This window comes from Staurois parvus, unplaced genomic scaffold (genome assembly GCF_062004578.1).
Source record: "Staurois parvus isolate SC_StPar_1 unplaced genomic scaffold, SC_StPar_1.0 ptg000355l, whole genome shotgun sequence".
Lineage (NCBI taxonomy): Eukaryota > Metazoa > Chordata > Amphibia > Anura > Ranidae > Staurois > Staurois parvus.
Genome location: NW_028318151.1, coordinates 464,526 through 484,278, shown reverse-complemented (window position 1 = coordinate 484,278; position 19,753 = coordinate 464,526). Strand labels below are relative to the sequence as shown.

Genomic DNA, 19,753 nt, shown 5'->3' with positions numbered 1-19,753 from the left:
ATAACTGTTACAATTACTAGTATGGTTATGTTAGCTCTCAACTGAATTCTCATACCATCAAAATACTGGTGTCATATCTGATCACTTGTGCAGCACCATGGCAACTGCAGATCAAAGGCCAAGATGGCAGTTGTAGTATACTAAGTATACTAGATATAACAAACACAATGCTCAACCACTTGCCCTCCTGAGGATTTACCCCCCTTCCTGACCAGGCCATTTTTTGAATTTTGGCGCTGTGTTACTTTAACTGACAATTACGCGGTCATGCAACGCTGTGCCCAAATGAAATTTACATCCTTTTTTCCCACAAATAGAACTTTCTTTTAGTGGTATTTGATCGCCTGTGCATTTTTAATTTTTTGGCTATAATAAAAAAAACTATTTTGAGAAAAAAAACCAATATTTTTTACTTTTTGCTATTTTAATAATCAGATTTCATCATAAATTTAGGCCAAAATGTATTCTGCTACATATCTTTACTAAAAAAATCCCAATACGTGTAAATTAATTGGTTTACGTGAAAGTTATAGCATTTACAAATGGCGGCATATATACTGGAATTATTTTTTTAATTTTTACTAGTAATGGCGACAATCAGCAACTTATAGCGGGACTGCGGCGGGCATTCTGACACTGGGGGGAACTGACTTGGTGTCACTGACATCCCCAGTGACATCAATACAATGATCAGTGCTAAAAAAACCCCCACTGACACTGTACTAATGGCACTGGGCAGGAAGGGGTTAACATGAGGGGCAATCAAAGGGTTAACTGTGAGCTGGGTGTGTTTTACTAAGGTGCCCTGTGTTTGTGCTTCACTGTAAGCAAACTGCTTTGTATGGCTGTGCTGTGTACAGCCAAGCAAAGCAGTGTGCGCGAGCCAACAGGGAGGAGAACTGTTTTGTTTACAAACAGTTCTCCTCGTCAAAGATCCTCTGCAATCACCGGGCGCCAGCGAGTAATCACTGTCCGGGACCCAGTGATTGACACGAGGAAATGCAAAATCACGTATATATACACGTGATTTTGTGCACCTGTGCCACCCTGTAGCAGTATTTCTGCTGTAGGGCGTATGAGCATGGCTGAGCCTGGCATTTTAACCACTTCATGTCCGGACACTTTCACCCCCTTCCTGTCCAGGCCAATTTTCAGCTTTCAGCGCTGTCACACTTTGAATGACAATTGCGCGGTCATGCAACACTGTACCCATATGAATTTTTTAGCATTTTTTTGAGACAGATAAAACTTTATTTTGGTGGTATTTATTCACCACTGGGATTTTTTTTTTGCTATGTAAATGAAAAAGTCCAAAAATTTTGAAAAAAAGTGTTTTTCTTATAAAATTTTGCAAATAAATATTCGTTCTTCATAATTCTTGGCCAAAATTTATTCAGTTATCTTTTTAGTAAAAATAATTACCCAAATTAGTTTATAACCAAAAATTGTAATTTTTCTAAAAAAATTTTTTTTACATTTTTTATATTATTATGTGTTTTTTTTAAACATACTGTCACCCTAGCAGTACAGTGTCACCATAGTGACACTGTACTACTTGTGGGGGGTGATGAAGATTATTTTTTTTACACTGATTGCTTTTACACCCATATAGGATGTAAAAGCAATCATTTCTCTTTCTCTCTGTGTGCATTCTTGCAGCCATTGAGAACTACTGAGTGAGCTGTTATTGGTCACAGCTTGTCACATGGTACAAGGCTGTTGTGAATAGCCTTGTACCATGTGACCTCTGTGATCATTCACAGATTTCACACATAGTAAGCAATGATGTCACAAGTGACATCTTGCTTACTACTTTGCATGTGATCACTGATTGGCCAATCAGTGATCACATGCTCGGGACCTCGTACAGAGGTCCCGTCCGACGACTGGTGTTTCACACAGCGGAGAACACAGCGGGCACCGGATCCGAGGGAGCACGCATAAGCAGGGTGCGGGGAGGCCGTTTATAAACGGCCACCCGACCTTGCACTGCCACCGTCCGGCCGTTTATATGCAATGGCCGGTTGGGAAGTGGTTAATTCATCCTTGATCTCATTTAATAAGGGGATGTAGTAATTTGCTCTATATAAGTTCTTTGAGGATAGGGTTAGATTTATTCCCAAATGTTTTAATTCTCTTTCCATTGTTGTGGCTTAGATGACGTTCAGAGCACATTTTATGCCCAATTCATGCAAAACTCCACGTAATCCCAAGGGGTTCACATACTTTTTCTTACAACTGTACAGTAACTTTACTTCAATAAAAATGTTATTAGGTGCAATCTTTGTCTCTAAAGCTATAAAATCAGGCCCAATAAAGTTTATCGAGAGTGTGCTGAAAATTGAATTATCTAGAAACAGCAATCTTAAATATTACACATATTCTTTCTATCATTAAGCTAAAGCAAATAGCTCCTTTCTTCAGTCAAGTCTACAACGAAATGCCGAAGCCATCAAATTCAAACCAACAGCTAATCTCTTGCCCTCAGTACACTCAATGGAGTGTCAGGGAACAATCATCATTAGGAGCATTAAAACAGGAGGATAACATTCCCTTATTTAAGGGAGAGCTAACAACAGGAACAAGAGCAGAGAGAAACTCTTACCCATAAAGGCTGTAAAAGCAATCATTTCTCCTCCTCTCTGGCTGCATTCTTGCAGCCATTGAGAAATACTGTGTGAGCTGTGATTGGTTACAGATTGTCACATGGTACAAGGCTGTTGTAAATAGCCTTGTACCATGTGACCTCTGTGATCATTCACAGATTTCACACATAGTAAGCAACGATGTCAGAAGTGACATCTTGCCAGGGGCGGACTGACAACTCATGGGGCCCCCGGGCAATAGGGGATCATGGGGCCCCTGTGCCCTTGCCCAAACTCAAAAAAACCTATGAAAAAGGTACCAGGGGCATCTCATGGGGCCCCCTACTGACCCCAGGCCCTCGGGCAGTGCCCGAGTTTCCAAATGGTCAGTGCGCCCCTGCATCTTGCTTACACCTATTCATGTGATCAGTGATTGGCCAATCAGTGATCACATTATCAGGACCTCACACTGTGGTCCCGTACAGCGATCGGTGCCGTGCGCTCCCAGGGAGCGCCCACAGTCCAAAATGGCGGGCACCATTTATGAACGGCAACCCGCCCCTGCACTGCCACCATCCGGCCGGATGGGAAGTGGTTAAAGCACTAACAAACACAACCCACATAGACACCCTCTGGCCACCCTGTGCAGTCCTCTGTCCAATGAACGACAATCCATAACTTAAAAGGGGCTGTCCACCTTAATCACTAGGAAGTATGGTATTACCCCAACCTTCCTCCAGGAACAGGAAGTATGTTGCTGTCTTCCGCTGGGGCACAGTGGCACCTTGCAATCAAAATGCCTTGACACAGGTCAACATTCCAGTCCACATCTGGTTCCTTCCTTCTTTCTAGAAGTCATACAAAAGTCATTTTAATCTCTGCATCACCAGGAAATCTGGGCTGCGGCTTTCTTATGTCCATGCCCTGTAGCTAGGGGGTAATTGTAAACTCCCCGGATCAGGAGTTTGGTATGCAATCTTTTATTACACATGCCCTGTTGTATAATCTTGTTTTATTGACATTCCAAGAGGACATGCAACAGTCCAAATGGCTCTTTGTTAACCAGGCAGTAAATATCCACATATGTCTGATATAAAAACATGTTGCCTTCCAACACACGTTATATCAGCATGCTCTAAAATGCAACCATTAGCGCAAATTGCTACAACACATGGCAATGTACCTGCTCTATGTGTGGTGCATTGCCACTCCATTCACTGTGAATTACACCCTAACGCATTGTACAGTGGAGCCCAAAGATTAGCAAACTGCAGCACACCACAATAGAGAAACCGTGCATTGTAGTGTACTGCAAAAAAAAAGTCACACACACTTTTTCATCTCTTGTGGTGTGCTGACAGTTCATTCATACTGAATAGGCTGCCTTAACGCAATGCACATTACTGCCTGCCATAACACACATAAACGCATGTGCGAATGGGTCCTCACCTGGAGTTAGGCTTTAATTTGTTAATCACTAATGTAAAGTCCATTTAACTCTAAGTCCATCTAACACTACTCTCTCCACGTAGCTAAGCTGCTCCTCCATAGATACAGTGGATGAGCGGGTGTAACCATCCTAAGACAGGTGGTATGTTACTGGCCAAATCACCAGTTGAAAATAAAATAAAAAATGCCCCCCCCCCAAAATAAAAAGTTTGCTACTCATGGAGCCCTTTTTAGATTTTCAGCTGTACTGAGAAAGTCAAAAAGTTAAAGGAGAACTTTACCCAAAAGGAGAAGTTCCCCTTTTCCCCCAACTCAACCCCCCACTATAACGATTCTGCTCAATAGAGACATGGAGCTGTACGCGACAGTCATTTTTGTTTTTCATGAGCAATGATCTTCCTCCCCGCTCTCCTGAAAACTGTGAAATTTGTAGCTGTACATTTTAACGAACTGCAAAAGAGCTTCTAATCTTAACTAAAACACAAATAGACGCAGCGTCCAGACCTGGCTAGAGCTGTAAACAGCTACTTGGTCTTGGCAGGATGTCTGTTTCCATGAACCATGAAAAACACTTTCCTCTGCCCCTATCGTAAAACAATAATAACTCAGTCAAGCAGTCACACATGACGTGTAAGACCATTAAGGCTCTAGGAATGCAGAGCGTGCCATAAAATGTCCATTCCACAATGTAACAATTCCAGATACAATTCATAGAATTCAGCAGGAACAGGACACATTAATATTAGGTATATATTTGAATGGGGAATATCATACCGAACAAATCAAGGTCATACATGACTATGTTAGCACATATGTAAGGGGAGAAAACAGTCTCCTGCCTCCTGGGTGGCAAGGTACACTGTGTTTGGTATCCCTGGGTTCAAAATATAATTCTGAATATTAATCTACCAGATGCTAGAATACCACCTGCATGTATTGGAAGTTAATAATAATATTATTATTAAATTGTAGTTGGGACTTGGTCATAAACTTAGTGACCTCCCAGCACCCATCCCCTAAACCAGATTATTGGTCAGTTGGTCTCTGTCCACACCCCCTTGATATCACAGAAAAGGAACGGACAGGATCTAGTAGTCAAGCTCTCATTTAACATCAACCAAGGAATATCGTAATGGACTTGAGAGCCACAGCAACATTTTTGCTTGGACAATTGGACCTCCTTTTCTGTAATTTTTTTATTTTGCACCATTTGACCTTTTCATTAATAAACCCTATTCTGAAAAGTGTTAAAACTATCTCCAAGTCTTTAATTGGAAACAAAAGAATCCCTGTCTCTTGAAGGGTGCTACTGATAGTAATCCTCTGAATATACCTGTCTGTGGTGACAGTGTGTGTTGCAGACGTTTATACTAAAATCATAGTGCTTTTGCTATGATTGTGAGTTTCCCCCTTCATAGTAAAAAGGCGGTGGCGGCAGTTTAAAGAGTTAATTACTTAATTAACTAACCCAGTGACAATCTCTCTCAGGCTGCTGGCTCATAGATTGTGGTCCCGCGAGCTGGAAAATCTCTGTGTAGGGCGCAATTGAGAGTGGCGTTGTGCAAGTGGCAGCACAGTGTCAGATTGGCTGGTCCTTTGTCACGACTTGGTGAGAAGGGCAGGTGTCGGGCACCACATTTGTCACACCCACCACTACCACTACTTTTGGACACGTTTATTTTTGTTTGGGGGGACTACCTGGCTTTGAGAGGTATCCGCTCCCACTTCTGCTTGGATCACCTAGGAAATTTGCCCCCCCCCCCCTTTGCCTACAGTCTTCCAGAACACATCGGCTCATGCATGCACAGTGGGAAGCTGGCTCTGAAGCTGCAAGGAGAAGTAAACATGCTGGTGTTGAGGACCCAAAAACTGGAGAAGAACCGGCCCGGGTTAGGACAGCGTTGGATTCCTGGACAGGTAAGTGTCCTTTTATTAAAAGTCAGGACCTTTTATTAAAAGTATTTGTAGCTGCTGACGTTTTACTTTTTTGGGGGGAGACAGAATAACCTCTTTAATAGGAGGGCCTGGGCCTTTTTTTTTTTTAAACCAGTGACATGAAAGAATGTTTTAATATGAATGTCCAAACTGAGGAGATTATATAAACAATGAAAAAAAATGCTAATTAAAAGTTGATAACAAAATGTAAATGACATTTGCTAAAAACAATATGGATTTCTCTAAAAATACTTCTTTAGTTGAGTCATTTGTTTGCTGAGTCACCTTATGTATCATTTTGGGACTCTGCTGGCAAAGCTCTTTTCAGTGGGGTACATTATTTCCATTGTGTTTGCTTGATATGTTTATTCAGCCTGGAAATGTTTTATTTACTTGGAAAATCGCTGAAATGACTGACCTGACAGTAATACACCGTTTATTACTATTCCATCAGTGTGCTACTGACTAGAGAGCTACTATTACTCCCTGATACAATTACTGTTACTTTGTTATTTGAGAAAAGTGAAAGAGAAAAAACGCCTCAGGGGAAAATGCCTATACATTCCGAGCCTCAATGCTTTACAGTAAAAATAGAAGTGAGAATCTTGTTGTAGAATAAAAAAAACTTTCAATTCTGAAAACTTTTATCTCTTTAGGAGTTGTGGTGGAGAGCACAAGTCCACCATTACTTTCCCTATCACAGGAATAGTGATGGGCTGAAAACCCCCCTGTTCGGTCCACAGTCAAACATTCAAACCTAACAAAAGTTTGAACACGAACTTCGAACATGGACAATTTGCTGAGCGGTGTCTTACCACATCTGAGTATACAGTAAGATACCACTACTAAAATATTGCATGAGTTTTATTATGAAGTCATGCGGTATTTTAGTAGTGAAAACATTCTTTAATGTTTCAGCTGTCAACGGGGTTCCCCACTGACAGCTGAATGTCAAAAGAATTGTCAGCATTGCCCGACAATTAAAACTTTTTTTAAAAAAACGGCATGGGGTCCCGCCCCCCATCCATACCAAGCCCTTGCCAAAATACCTCCATGCCAAAATAAAAAAAAATGGCATGGGGGTCCCCCCCAAAATCCATACGAGGCCCTTATCCGAGCATGCATTCTGGCAGCTCAGAAAAGGGGGGGGAATGAGTGAGAGTCCCCCTTCTCTCCTAAACCATACCAGGCCATATGCCCTCAACATGGGCTCCCCCCCCAAAGCACATTGCCCCCATGTTGATGGGGACAAGGGCCTCTTCCCCTCAACTGTGGTTGATGGTTTTGGGGTCCACGGGCAAGGGGCTTAACGGAATCTGGAAGCTCCCTTTTACAAGGGGCCCCCAGATCCTGGCCCACCCTCCATGAGAATGAGTATGGGGTACATGGTACCGCTACCTATTCACAAAATAAAGTGTAAAAAATGACAGGAGACAGTCTTTGACAAGTCCATTATTAACAACAAAAAATTAGGGGGCGTGGCCTGGCTCATGGAGCCATAGCAGCTTTCCTGCTGAGCTCCCAACCCGGTCCTCCACTGCAGGCATCTTCTCTCCCTCACCGTCCTCTGCATCCACCCCACATGGGGAAAAACCATCCCCCCGGGGAGCAGCGAGGGGCCGGCCTGGCGGCAGTATAAGCCGGTTTGTCACCCGTTCTGAGGCCAAGGCCTCGGGCGCCCCGACCGTCAAGATGGCACCGGCACCTCCTCCCTCCTCATCCCCCATGGCTACAGGACACTTGGCAGATGAAGGACAGGTAAGCCCACTGGGCTCTCCCTCTCTCTCTCCTCCTGGGGACCCTCTCCAACAGGCTCAGCAGACCCAGGGCACACAGGGATCCCGCAGCCCCTCCCCAGCATCTCTGCTCTGAGGATGGCTGGGATCTGCAGTCCCACATGAAATCCCTGCACTCCTACATCAAATCCCTTCCTACAAAGGCAGATTTTAAGCAATGTGTGAAACGTATTGAAAGCACATACAGACAGGAAATTTCTGATCTTAAACAAGATATTTGTGTGCGTATGGAAGAGATTGAATAACCTAAAGATACCTACATTGAGTTGGACCGCATACATCGCACAATGGGCCCAAGACATCCTAATCCGCCTTTTGTCCGTGATACTCTATGCAGGGTCCATTACTTTAAGGTCAAGAACTCCATTATGCGCGTGGCCAGCTGCAGGACACCATCCTATTTAACGAAATACCGGTGATGCTCCTCCCTGATCTTTCCTGCCAGACTCTAGTCATGCGTAGGGCTCTGCATCCTCTCACTCAGATGCTGCAAGAGAGGCATATCCACTACCAGTGGTGGTTCCCGTTCCAGCTTCAAGCCTCGCAGAACGGTAAATCTGCCCAATTCCGCACCCTTGGAGACCTGCCTACATTTTTTGGTGTGTTCCAGCTGCCCTAGATGTCCCTCCCGGACTGTCCCCTTCAACTTCTGACCCCAGGCCTCCCTTTCCCCTTTTCCTGGGAGCGGTGCGATCGCAAGAAGAAGAAGCGTTCCAGATCCTCCTCTCAACAGATTCCGGAGGGATGACCCCTTATCTACGTGAAGTGGGAGGCCTCTCCCTTTACTCCTCTTTCTACAGTTTTTGCACATTCTGACGGCTACCTCTGCTGGTTTAGTATCTTGTATTTGTGCCTTTTATTTGTGCCTGTTGGTTTTCTGTGTTTTTTTTAAGGTTCTGAAGCTGTGGCCTGTGGCTAATCCCCGGGTATCGCCACTGCGGTTTTGCCGTGACGGGCGGGGATGCCTTTGGCAGTAGCCTTATGGTCTTCAGGCCCTTCCTTGTTTGTTTTATCCACACCCCGTCTTTGCCATACTTTGTTAATTTTTATTTGTTGGGGACGGGAGCTTATTTTCTCATGCCTGTTTGAGGGATTATTGCATACGTTTGTAGAGCCGGTTGCCATTATTAATGGGTGACCTTCCTCGAGTTACCATTTGCTTGTGGGAGTCCTGGGCCGGGATCAGATACATGCGCCGATGTTCCCCACCTAGCCCTTCAGTGTACTGAGTAGTATTACACTGTATGTTATTTTGATAGCTCGCCTGTCTAGTAGTTTTTCCTTCTCCTTTTTTCTCTTTTTATCTGTTCTTCTTTTCTCGACTTCTTCCCCTTTTTTTCCCTCTTCTTTCTGGGGTTGGGGGCGATTCGGCGGAGCTCTTTTGGTGTCACTCTTTTTTCCTATTTGTTCCCCCACAACCAAATATGACTCTGATAAAATTGTCTATTAATTGTAGGGGCTTTAACACTCCGGAGAAGTGGAGCCAGATGCTCTACCATTTCCATAAATATGGCACACAGATCTTACTACTTCAGGAGACTCATTTTCGCTCCGATGGTATCCCAGTCCTCCGCAATCATTACTATAATCAGTGGTATCATAGTACTAATCCGCAGACTAGGTCTAGGGGGTGTCGGTAGCCATTCATCATACTTTTGACCCGGAGGTCTTGGACTCCCTAATTGACCCAACTGGTCGTTACCTTTTCCTTAAATTGAAATACCAAGATTTTGTTTTTACAGTTGCAAACATCTACGCTCCCAACCTTGATCAGGCGCCGTTAGTTACGGAGGTCCTTTCCCAGCTGTCCGCTTTTTGGGGTTCCTTGCTCATTGTCGGAGGGGACTTCAATGTCGCTCTCTCTCCAGATTTGGACACTTCAGCAGGTAAATCTTCTCTCTCCTTCTCGACCTTACCTCAACTTAAGTCGTGCTTGCATGACTTACACCTAGTGGATGTTTGGCATATTCAATATCCTTCAGAGCGAGACTATAGTTATTACTCTGCAGTTCATGCATCATACAGTCCTATAGACTATTTCTTTGTCTCGCAGTCCTTGCTAGATTGCCCGACTTCATCCTCTCTTCCTGACTGTTCTGATGATCATTGACACTCCACTAGGTGAGATCTTGCATGGTGCACCTGACCTAGGGAGACTGACAGTTGTTTTGTGTTTCTTCCATGATTGCACTAACTGTTGTCACCTTTACACCAAGCTGCTTTGTGATAGTTTTGTAGCCCAGTCCAGCCTTGTGTAGGTCTACAATATTGTTCCTGGCATCCTTGGACAGCTCTTTTGCCTTTGCCATGGTGGAGAGTTTGGAATCTGATTGTTTGATTGCTCCTGTGGACAGGTGTCTTTTATACAGGTAACAAAATGAGATTGGCAGCACTCCCTTTAAGAGACTGCATCTAATCTTAGCTTGCTACCTGTATGAAAGACACCTGGTAGCCAGAAATCCTGCTGAATGATAAGGGATCAAATACTTATTTCCCTCATGAACATGAAAATCAGTGCATAATTTGTTAGACATGCATTCCTTTTGAATATTTAGTTGCTATTCTGTCTCTCATTGTTACAATACACCCACCATTCGATTTTTAGACTGATCATTTCTTTGTGAGTGGGCAAACATTCAAAATCAGCAGGGGATCAAATACTTATTTCCTTCACTGATATATATTCACCAGTGTGTTTAGCTGTTTTCCTATAGTTTAACTTTAACCTTTATGAATTAGCAAGCAGCCAGGGTGCTTTGTGAATTTTTGGCCTTAGGCAAAGGGTCTCCTTTTTGTATTTATTTTTTTCAACAGTGGTGTAAACCATTACTGAGTAAACATAAAAGGTGGAATATTAGATGAAAAATAAATAAACTGCAAACATGTATCTTAATTATAACTTAAAGTAAAGCTAAAAGCAACACCTTTGTTTTGTTAGTTTTGGGTAGAGTGGAGAGGGATTAGAACACCTGTCAGGTTTTTATTGCTGTCTGTGTCCCTATTAGGAAGATTCACCCTCTTTTTTTCTTATTTACCATTATCACCAAAAATGAAATAAAATCTCAAATGTTGGGTTGTCACCAGAACAGATATAGAAGAGAAATCTTCCAACTGGGAGTTTTGAGACTAGTTTTGGTGACCCTTAGGAAAACCAGGGATTCCCTCATTTTGAAAGGATTTCCTATCACTTCCTGTTTTGGCCAGGGGACAAGAAGTGAAGGGAAATCTTCCCAATAGGACACACATGGCTGAAAAAAATTAGAGCGGTTATAACCCTCCCTTATTCTATCCAAAACGAATAAAAGATTTTGCTTTTAATTCTACTTTAATTTAAAGGCTTTGTTTAGTTACATTAAAAAAAAAATCAACATAGGGGATGGTACTTACATTCAATGTGAAGTGTCCTTTGTGTTGCTGGTTGCTTCCATAGTTGAAATATTCAGTCCTCTACCCCCCCATACCCCTGAAGCCATAGGCCCCTTTCACACCGGGAATCCGATCAGGTCCACCTGTCAGTTTTTCAAGCGGATCTGATCGGATGGTTCATGTATCTCTATTGACAAACAGGTGTAAACGGATATTCACTCTGTCTAGGCTGTTTGGATCAAAGGGCAGTCAAGTTTAAACGGACAGCTGGTCCATTTACTCCCGGCCACCCATAGAATAGAGCAGATTGTGTTCCCTTTGCATAAACGGAGTGGACAAAGACCTGTCATCCACCCTCTCTGCTCAGCGCAGCTCAGCTCAGCTCAGCGAATGATCAGTGGACAGAATTCCAGCTGAACAAAGTGGATCAGTCCCGTGTGAAAGGGGCCTTAATCTTCTAGTGTTGTGGGAGATGTTTAACTGGATCTGTCACAGTCACCCATCAAGAGTGTATACTTCACTTGTCCTTTCCATCCCCTTCTTGCAGCCATAGAAGCTATACTATAGTTTCTATCAATGAAAATGATCTGTGAATAGAAGAATGAACCTTTCATTCATCAGCCTATCCTCCATTCATAGAGTTCTTTTCATTGATGGAAAAGTGCAGTTGGAGGCACTTGGTAGGTATTGAGGAAGCCTGCAATCCCCTTCCATGTTTTTCCATGTTCAAAATGCATTGGAGATAATGAGAAAGGTGCAGTTTGCTTTAAAAGGATACTGAGAGTTTAAGAGGCTCCTATTAATATTCTATTTTTTTTATTTTTCAAATTTTTTACAAGTTTTATTTTTATTATAAAATCTGAGAATAATAGACCTCAGCACTATCAGGGAGTTGCAAGTATGATTGAGGAATTAGAGTATTTGGGGCACCAAGGAAAACAAATAAAGGTTTGTCAGTGCCTACAGTTTAGTCCTGGAGCCAATTTTGTGCTTTTATGACAGGTAGACTAAAACGTTTGTCAAGAAAATCACAAAAATTGCATTAAGTAACAGGGATATTTATACAGATAGTGATGTTTTTATTTAATGCTTTGCAATTAGGGTCCCTAGAGGGTTAGGGACTGATGTGAATGTACAATATATATATGTAAAGTGCTGCGTAAATTGACAGCGCTATATAAGTACCTGAAATAAATAAATAAATAATCTCCTATACAATTACTGATTATCAAATCTTTTGTTATACCAACTAGTGGTTAGTATTACAACCTTGTACCCTTGTCTATAGGTTTATTCTTCACATGCCTGTTCATTCCTTTCAATTTTGCTATTTTGTGTAAAAATAATTTAATAAATAAAACACTCAGAAGGGATTTAACCACTCCCCGCCAGTAGGATGTCATATGACATCCTGGACTTGAAGTGGAGATTCAGGATGAGGCATGCAGATACAGATATCATTCCTGTATCTTTTTTTTCAGCCAGTGATTCTCTCAAATGTAAAAGCCATCCTAGTGGCTGATTAGCTGCTGCTTTACTTTTACAGGCAGCAGGAGGGGATGCATTGTCTCTGGCCTTCTCTATGGTCCTGGGAGGCTGGAAACAATGTCACTACATCACATCCAATTCTGGCAGATGTGAACACTGTCATTTTTTCCCCTGGAAAGCAGAGATCAATTTTTTTTTAACTCATGCGTTCCAGGGTAGAGAAGATATCTGGGGTCTTATTGACCCCAGATGTCTCCATAATGAGCACCAGCCATTTCTATTGCAAGGGATGTTTACATTTCTTGTGCTAGGAATAAAAGTAATTAAAAAAAATAAAAGGGACTGTAAAAAAAAAAAACCCATTCATATACAGTATTTCATTAAAAAAAAATTAAAGTTACTATCTGCAAGTATATACTTACTGTGCTGGTTACTTGCATAGGCAACCATATTTACCTACTGATGCTGTCCACCCTCTTAATCATATATATATATATATATATATATATATATATACACTATATTGCCAAAAGTATTAGGACACCCCTCCAAATGATTGCATTCAGGTGTTCCAATCACCTCCATGGCCACAGGTGTATAAAATCAAGAATATCAAGCACCTAGACATGCAGACTGCTTCTACAAACATTTGTGAAAGAATGGGTTGCTCTCAGAAGCTCACTGAATTCAAGCATGGTACCGTGATAGGTTGCCACCTGTGCAATAAGTCCATCTGTGAATTTTCATTGAAAAAATATGGACAGCGCCACAAAAATAAACTAAACACTATAGTGAAAAACTATAAATAGCTGTACAACCTAACCTTTAAGGTGTATACATAAATGAAAAAATAGGTTTGCGCTCAAAATATCAACCCAATTGCAAATATATCCACACTATATAATTATATAAATCTATATGCCAATGAATATTAATAGTGTCCAAATAAATGTGAACAAAAAATATATGTGCAAAAAAAGTCCAACACCAATACAAGAAAATCTTTTTCTTTGTGTCATGAACAATATTCTATTCCAAAGTAGTATTTCTGTGCTAGACCAAAATCACCGTGCAAACAATCCACCACCGAATAAATTGAATGAACTCAGCAGAGCAATATGCTGATCAAATTAAAAATCAGCATAAGCGCTTTGTGCTCTGGGAGAAATACTCTTCAGGAGAATTATCAGCAATATGGAGTATTTTCGTACGGCACCCGACTCTTCATATGCTCAGAATGGTACTCAGAAAGCAAGTGAGGAGAAGCTCATAGTGCAGTAACGTTTAAAACAACTTTTTTATTAAAATGAATCATTGCACTGACAATAAACGGTGTCTGAGCCGACACCAGCACAAAACAGCGTTCTCAGCAGAAAACGAACACAAACTCCTCCGGCATCCACAGACGCCAACAGATCAGGGAACGTTGTGACGTCACATCCACAAGCTCCTCCCTACGCGTTTCGTCATCAGACGTCCTTGCAACTAAATATTCCTGAAGCGCACAGTGCGCAGAAGTCACCAACGGTCTGCAGAGTCAATAGCTAAAGACCTTCAAACTTCATGCGACCTTCAGATTAGCATGGCTGAGCAGCTGCATCCAAGCCTTAGATCACCAAGTGCAATGCAAGCTGTCGGACGCAGTGGTGTAAAGCTCACTACCACTGGACTCTAGAGCTGTGGAGATGTGTTCCCTGGAGTGACAAATCACATTTCTATATCTGGCAATCTGATGGACGTGTCAGAGTTTGGTGGTTGCCTGGAGAACAGTACTTTCCTGATTGCATTGTGCCAAGAGTAAAGTTTGGTGGAGGGGGGATTATGGTGTGGGGTTGTTTTTCAGGGGTTGGGCTTGACCCCTTAGTTCCAGTGAAGAGAGCACTTAAGGTGTCAGTATACCAAGACATTTTGGACAATTTCATGCTCCCAACTTTCTGGGAACAGTTTGGGGATGGCCCTTCCTGTTCCAACATGACTGCACACCAGTGCACAAAGCAAGGTCCATAAAGACATGGATGAGCGAGTTTGGGGTGGAAAAACTTGACCAGGCTGCACAGAATCCTGACCTCAACCCGATAGAACACCTTTGGGATGAATTAGAGCAGAGACCGTGAGCCAGACCTTTTTGTCCAACATCAGTGCCTGACCTCACAAATGTGCTTCTGGAAGAATGGTCAGACGTTCTCATGGACCCACTCCTAAGCCTTGTGGACAGCCTTCCAAGAAGAGTTGAAGCTGTTGCAGCTGCCAACTGTGGGTGAACTCAATATTGAACCCTATGGACTAAGACTGGGATGTCATTAAAGTTCAAGTGCGCGTAAAAGCAGGTGTCCCAATACTTTTTCCAATATAGTATGTGTGTGTGTATGTGTGTCTATATAAATATATATATATTAGCTATTCTGTTGAATATGATCTGGCATGTTTTCTAACAATCAGACATTTCAGATCCTATTAAAACACTGTAAATGTTTTTATGGAATAATTTAAAAGACCCATTATCCATAGAGTGTAATCCCTAGAGTAAAAAGGTTTGTCCTGCACTGTAAGACGCACACACTCACTTGTATGAGTAAAAATCACTTTTTTCCCAGGGCAGTTTTAGTGCAGTAAAAGTCATCAAAGATATTTCTATAACCCTGATGCAAAACGTGCCTAAACTGCTGCAAGTAGAACATGTGTATATTGTGTATATTAAGGCACCTGCATTGCAGTCTGAACATCTGTATTGCTAAAAAAGGGGTTGATTTACTAAAACTGGAGAGTGCAAAATCTGGTGCAGTTGCGCATGGTAGTCAATCAGCTTCTAACTTCGCTTGTTCAATTAAACTTTGACAATAAAACCTGGAAGCTGATTGATTGCTATGCTCATATCTGCTTCTCTGTGTTTTTTGTAAAAAAACAAGTAAAAAAAACTTAGGTGTAAAAAATGTATTTTATACTTGACCTAGGCTTCTTTCTTTTATAGACACTCAGTTCAAGTCAAAGTACTTCCATCATGACTTTGGAGAAGTTATGAAGAGGAAAAAGACATTCTGGAATTGTTTGTTTCCATTTTCCTGGACGATGGATGGAGAGACTTTACCTTCCACAATGTTACCTACGCTGAATGCATCCTATGGCCCCACAATGACACTGGAACAAAAGACCACATTTGCCTTTGTCATTTTACTATTTATCATTTTGGGTGTCCTCATTGTCAGGTGTTTCAGGATCCTTCTTGACCCATACAGGAGTATGCCAACTTCTACCTGGGCAGATGGAGTAGATGGACTTGAAAAAGGGCAGTTTGACTATGCGCTTGCATAGTGACCAAACTCACTAATGCTTTCCTGGATTTGGTGAAATAATTCCAAGATAAAAGTGATGAAATGAAACATAGGGCTGTAAATCAGTTGTCCTGAATACAGAGAAGAAAGGAGTTTTTGTAGTAGAGATACATATCTAAAACATTAGTGTTACAGGGATTTTTTACAACCACCTTTCCAATACTCGTGTTTTAAATTAAATGTGTAGAGCACTGCTGTAAGATAAAACACACAAATACTAGATTCTAAGATTCACTATGGTTTAGAGTCAAGATTCCTAATACTATTCTAACTGATGCCTTAAAGGCCATGGTCTAAAAATTTTCTCAGGTGTGCTAACCTGAATCAAAAAGCACCATCATACCCACAAACACAATTTAAATTGTTACATCAAGAACAATAATAATAAATGCACTCTTCCCATAAACTTCGCTCTTTCTCTGTCCTTATTAGTGTCTGCCTATTGCTTGCTGTTTAGAAAACTAGTATGGTGACAACTTCTATTATTGGGCATGACTAACTTTTTTTTTAGGGAAATGCAACATCATCAATATTTTAAGTGTCCTTATGCACATTCTGTTTAGCTGTAGAAAAATATACTGATTTTATATATACAGGTGAAACTCGAAAAATTAGAATAGCGTGCAAAAGTTCATTTATTTCAATAATGCAACTTAAAAGGTGAAACTAATATATGAGATAGACTCATAACATGCAAAGCAAGATAATTCAAGCCGTGATTTGTCATAATTGTGATGATTATGGCTTACAGCTCATGAAAACCCCAAATCCACAATCTCAGAAAATTAGAATATTACATGCAATCAATAAAACAAGGATTGTACAAAGAACAATATCGGACCTCTGAAAAGTATAAGCATGCATATGTACTCAGTACTTGGTTTGGGCCCCTTTTGCAGAAATTACTGCCTCAATGCGGCGTGGCATGAAAGCTATCAGCCTGTGGCACTGCTGAGGTGTTATGGAAGACCAGGATGCTTCAATAGTGGCCTTCAGCTCTTCTGCATTGTTCGATCTCATGTTTCTCATCTTTCTCTTGGCAATGCCCCATAGATTCTCTATGGGGTTCAGGTCAGGTGAGTTTGCTGGCCAATCAAGCACAGTAATTCCACGGTCATTGAACCAGGTTTTGGTGCTTTTGGCAGTGTGGGCAGGTGCCAAGTCCTGCTGGAAAATGAAGTCAGCATCCCCATAAAGCTCGTCTGTGGAAGGAAGCATGAAGTGCTCCAAAATCTCCTGGTAGACGGCTCCGTTGACCCTGGACTTAATGAAGCACAGTGGACCAACACCAGCAGATGACATGGCTCCCCAAATCAACACAGACTGTGGAAACTTCACACTGGACTTCAGGCATCTTGCAGTGTGTGCCACTCTATTCTTCCTCCATACTCTGGGTCCTTGGTATCCAAATGAGATGCAAAAGTTGCTCTCATCAGAAAAGAGGACTTTGGACCACTGAGCAACAGACCAGGTATGTTTTTCTTTAGCACAGGTAAGACGCTTCTGACGTTGGTTGTTGTTCAGGAGTGGCTTGAGAAGAGGAATACGACATTTGAAGCCCATGTCCAGGATTGTCTGTGTGTGGTGGCTCTTGATGCACTGACTCCATCCTTAGTCCACTCCTTGTGAAAGTCCCCAACACTTTTGAATGGCCTTTTCCTGACAATCCTCTCCAGGCTGCGGTCATCCCTGCTGCTTGTGCACCTTTTTCTTCCACACTTTTCCCTTCCACATAACTTTATATTAATGTGCTTTGATACAGCACTTTGGAAACATCCAACTTCTTTTGCAATTACCTTTTGAGGCTTTCCCTCCTTATGGAGGGTGTCAATGATGGTTTTCTGCACAACTGTCAGGTCAGCAGTCTTTCCCATGATTGTGATTCCTACTGAACCAGACTGAGAGACCATTTAAAGGCTCAGGAACCCTTTGCAGGTGTTATGGCTTAATTAGCTGATTAGAGTGGGACACTTTGAGCCTAGAATATTGCACCTTTTCACAATATTCTAATTTTCTGAGATTGTGGATTTGGGGTTTTCATGAGCTGTAAGCCATAATCATCACAATTATGACAAATCACGGCTTGGACTATCTTGCTTTGCATGTAATGAGTCTATCTCATATATTAGTTTCACCTTTTAAGTTGCATTACTGAAATAAATGAACTTTTGCACGATATTCTAATTTTTTGAGTTTCACCTGTATGTATGTATTCTTTAATATCCTCCACTCATGCTGGGATGTAGGCAAGTTTCTTGGAGACGCAATAAAAAAATATGAACCAGTGCTCCATGATCCCAAGAACTAAAATCATGGAATATAACCTATGTATCTGATCTTTAATAGACCAAATACAATCATTTTACTCTTCAAAGCAGTGCATGACTGTAGCAGAAAGTTTTGCTTAATTTGAATATTCTTGTAAATACAGTATATGCAGTATGAAATATAACCAATTTAAGAGCACACTACACTTTTTTGAAGATTGTAGCAGTGGGAGAGTGCTAGATATATATTCTAAGAAACTGTTCTAATGTTGGGTGTGTATGCACACTGATTGGTATCTTCCAGTGTTTAGATGTTCGGCAGTCATATGTGACTGCACTGTAAGTAAACCTTTGCAAGAAAAAAAATGGAAGTCTTAATGTAAACCATAACAAGACTTTAGGCTAAGCATAGGCACTTTTAATGCGAGTTCTGGAGTAACCAAAAATCACTCTGACGAGTGACTGATTCCTGTTGTTGACTCACGTCACCTCTTGTCCTTTGAATTATGCTGTGGTTGCTGAGAATTGTATGTTGTAACAATCACTCTGTGAATGACTATACAAAAAACATGCAATGTAACAGTCATGCAAGATCAGTCATGGAAAGTCATGAGATGAGACAGAGTATTGGCAATCGCTATATAAACCAGTGGGGTAGAGATGTTTTTAACTAAGTGCAACATTCATTACCAACTTTCATTACTGTGTCTTGTTTCACAAAAGATTTATTAGGTTTTTACAAGACATTACAAAGAAGTCATGGACTGGAAGCAATAGTACAATATAAGGATACAAATGAAAATCGGAGTAAGGTTTGCATTATATAAAACACAGTTCATGATCCAAGAGCACCAGCTAGGACGATATATGGAGAACAGCAATATAGCTAGGACAAGATACAGGTCTAGTGCAATGTACTATTATTGTGTCTTGAACTAAAAATTGCCTATGTAGCTTAGGCCTTAGGTCTGCCTCTTCACCTTCTGGGATACAAAGCACTGACAATACATTTCAAACCATTATAGATTTTACTAGCTTATATGAGTAATTGCAGTTACCATTTTGTGTAGGGCCCCTTTAGCAAGGCAAGAAGGGACAATCAATCGATGCAGACCCATTGTGTGTATGCTATACATTAGCAATGATAACATGATAATGTCATGTTGCTGCTTAAAACATGAAAGAAAGAACGCTGCTGTGCTTATGAATAAAAGCAAAAATGTAAAATACCCGTTTTTAGCAGCAGTCCTGATTGTGAACTCATACACACAAAATTTTTAATACATACCATATAGACCACGCTTGGGCCATGCAAACAATGAACTTGGTAACAATAGGTAAATGATTTGTGATAAACAATAAACATATGTTATACTGGTAATAGTACTGAGTCCCAGTATGTGAAATAAAGTGCAAGGGTGTATTTAATATGAACTCCATATTAAAGTGACAGGTGCTCCACTGTGCTCAGACTGGTGCCCCACATGGATTTGCACTCACCGTCATCCCATGACCACCTATCTGTAGGATGGTTGCAT

At 41.4% G+C, this 19,753-nt stretch overlaps 1 protein-coding gene across 7 annotated transcripts in view; it reads left to right on the top strand.

Moving 5' to 3' along the window:
- Window positions 1-19,753, top strand: part of CTXN3 (cortexin 3) — a 225,543-nt gene that overhangs the window by 106,775 nt on the left and 99,015 nt on the right. For 6 of the 7 annotated variants that reach the window (XM_089684756.1, XM_089684760.1, XM_089684759.1 and 3 more), the window contains one exon: window positions 15,588-16,354. The exons of the other annotated variant lie outside the window; for it this stretch is intronic. In XM_089684756.1, coding sequence (XP_089540882.1) covers window positions 15,635-15,928 — 294 coding nt within the window. In that variant the 5' untranslated portion in view covers window positions 15,588-15,634 and the 3' untranslated portion in view covers window positions 15,929-16,354. Of the gene's footprint in view, window positions 1-15,587; window positions 16,355-19,753 lie in introns of those variants that run through there. 7 annotated transcript variants of the gene reach the window in all.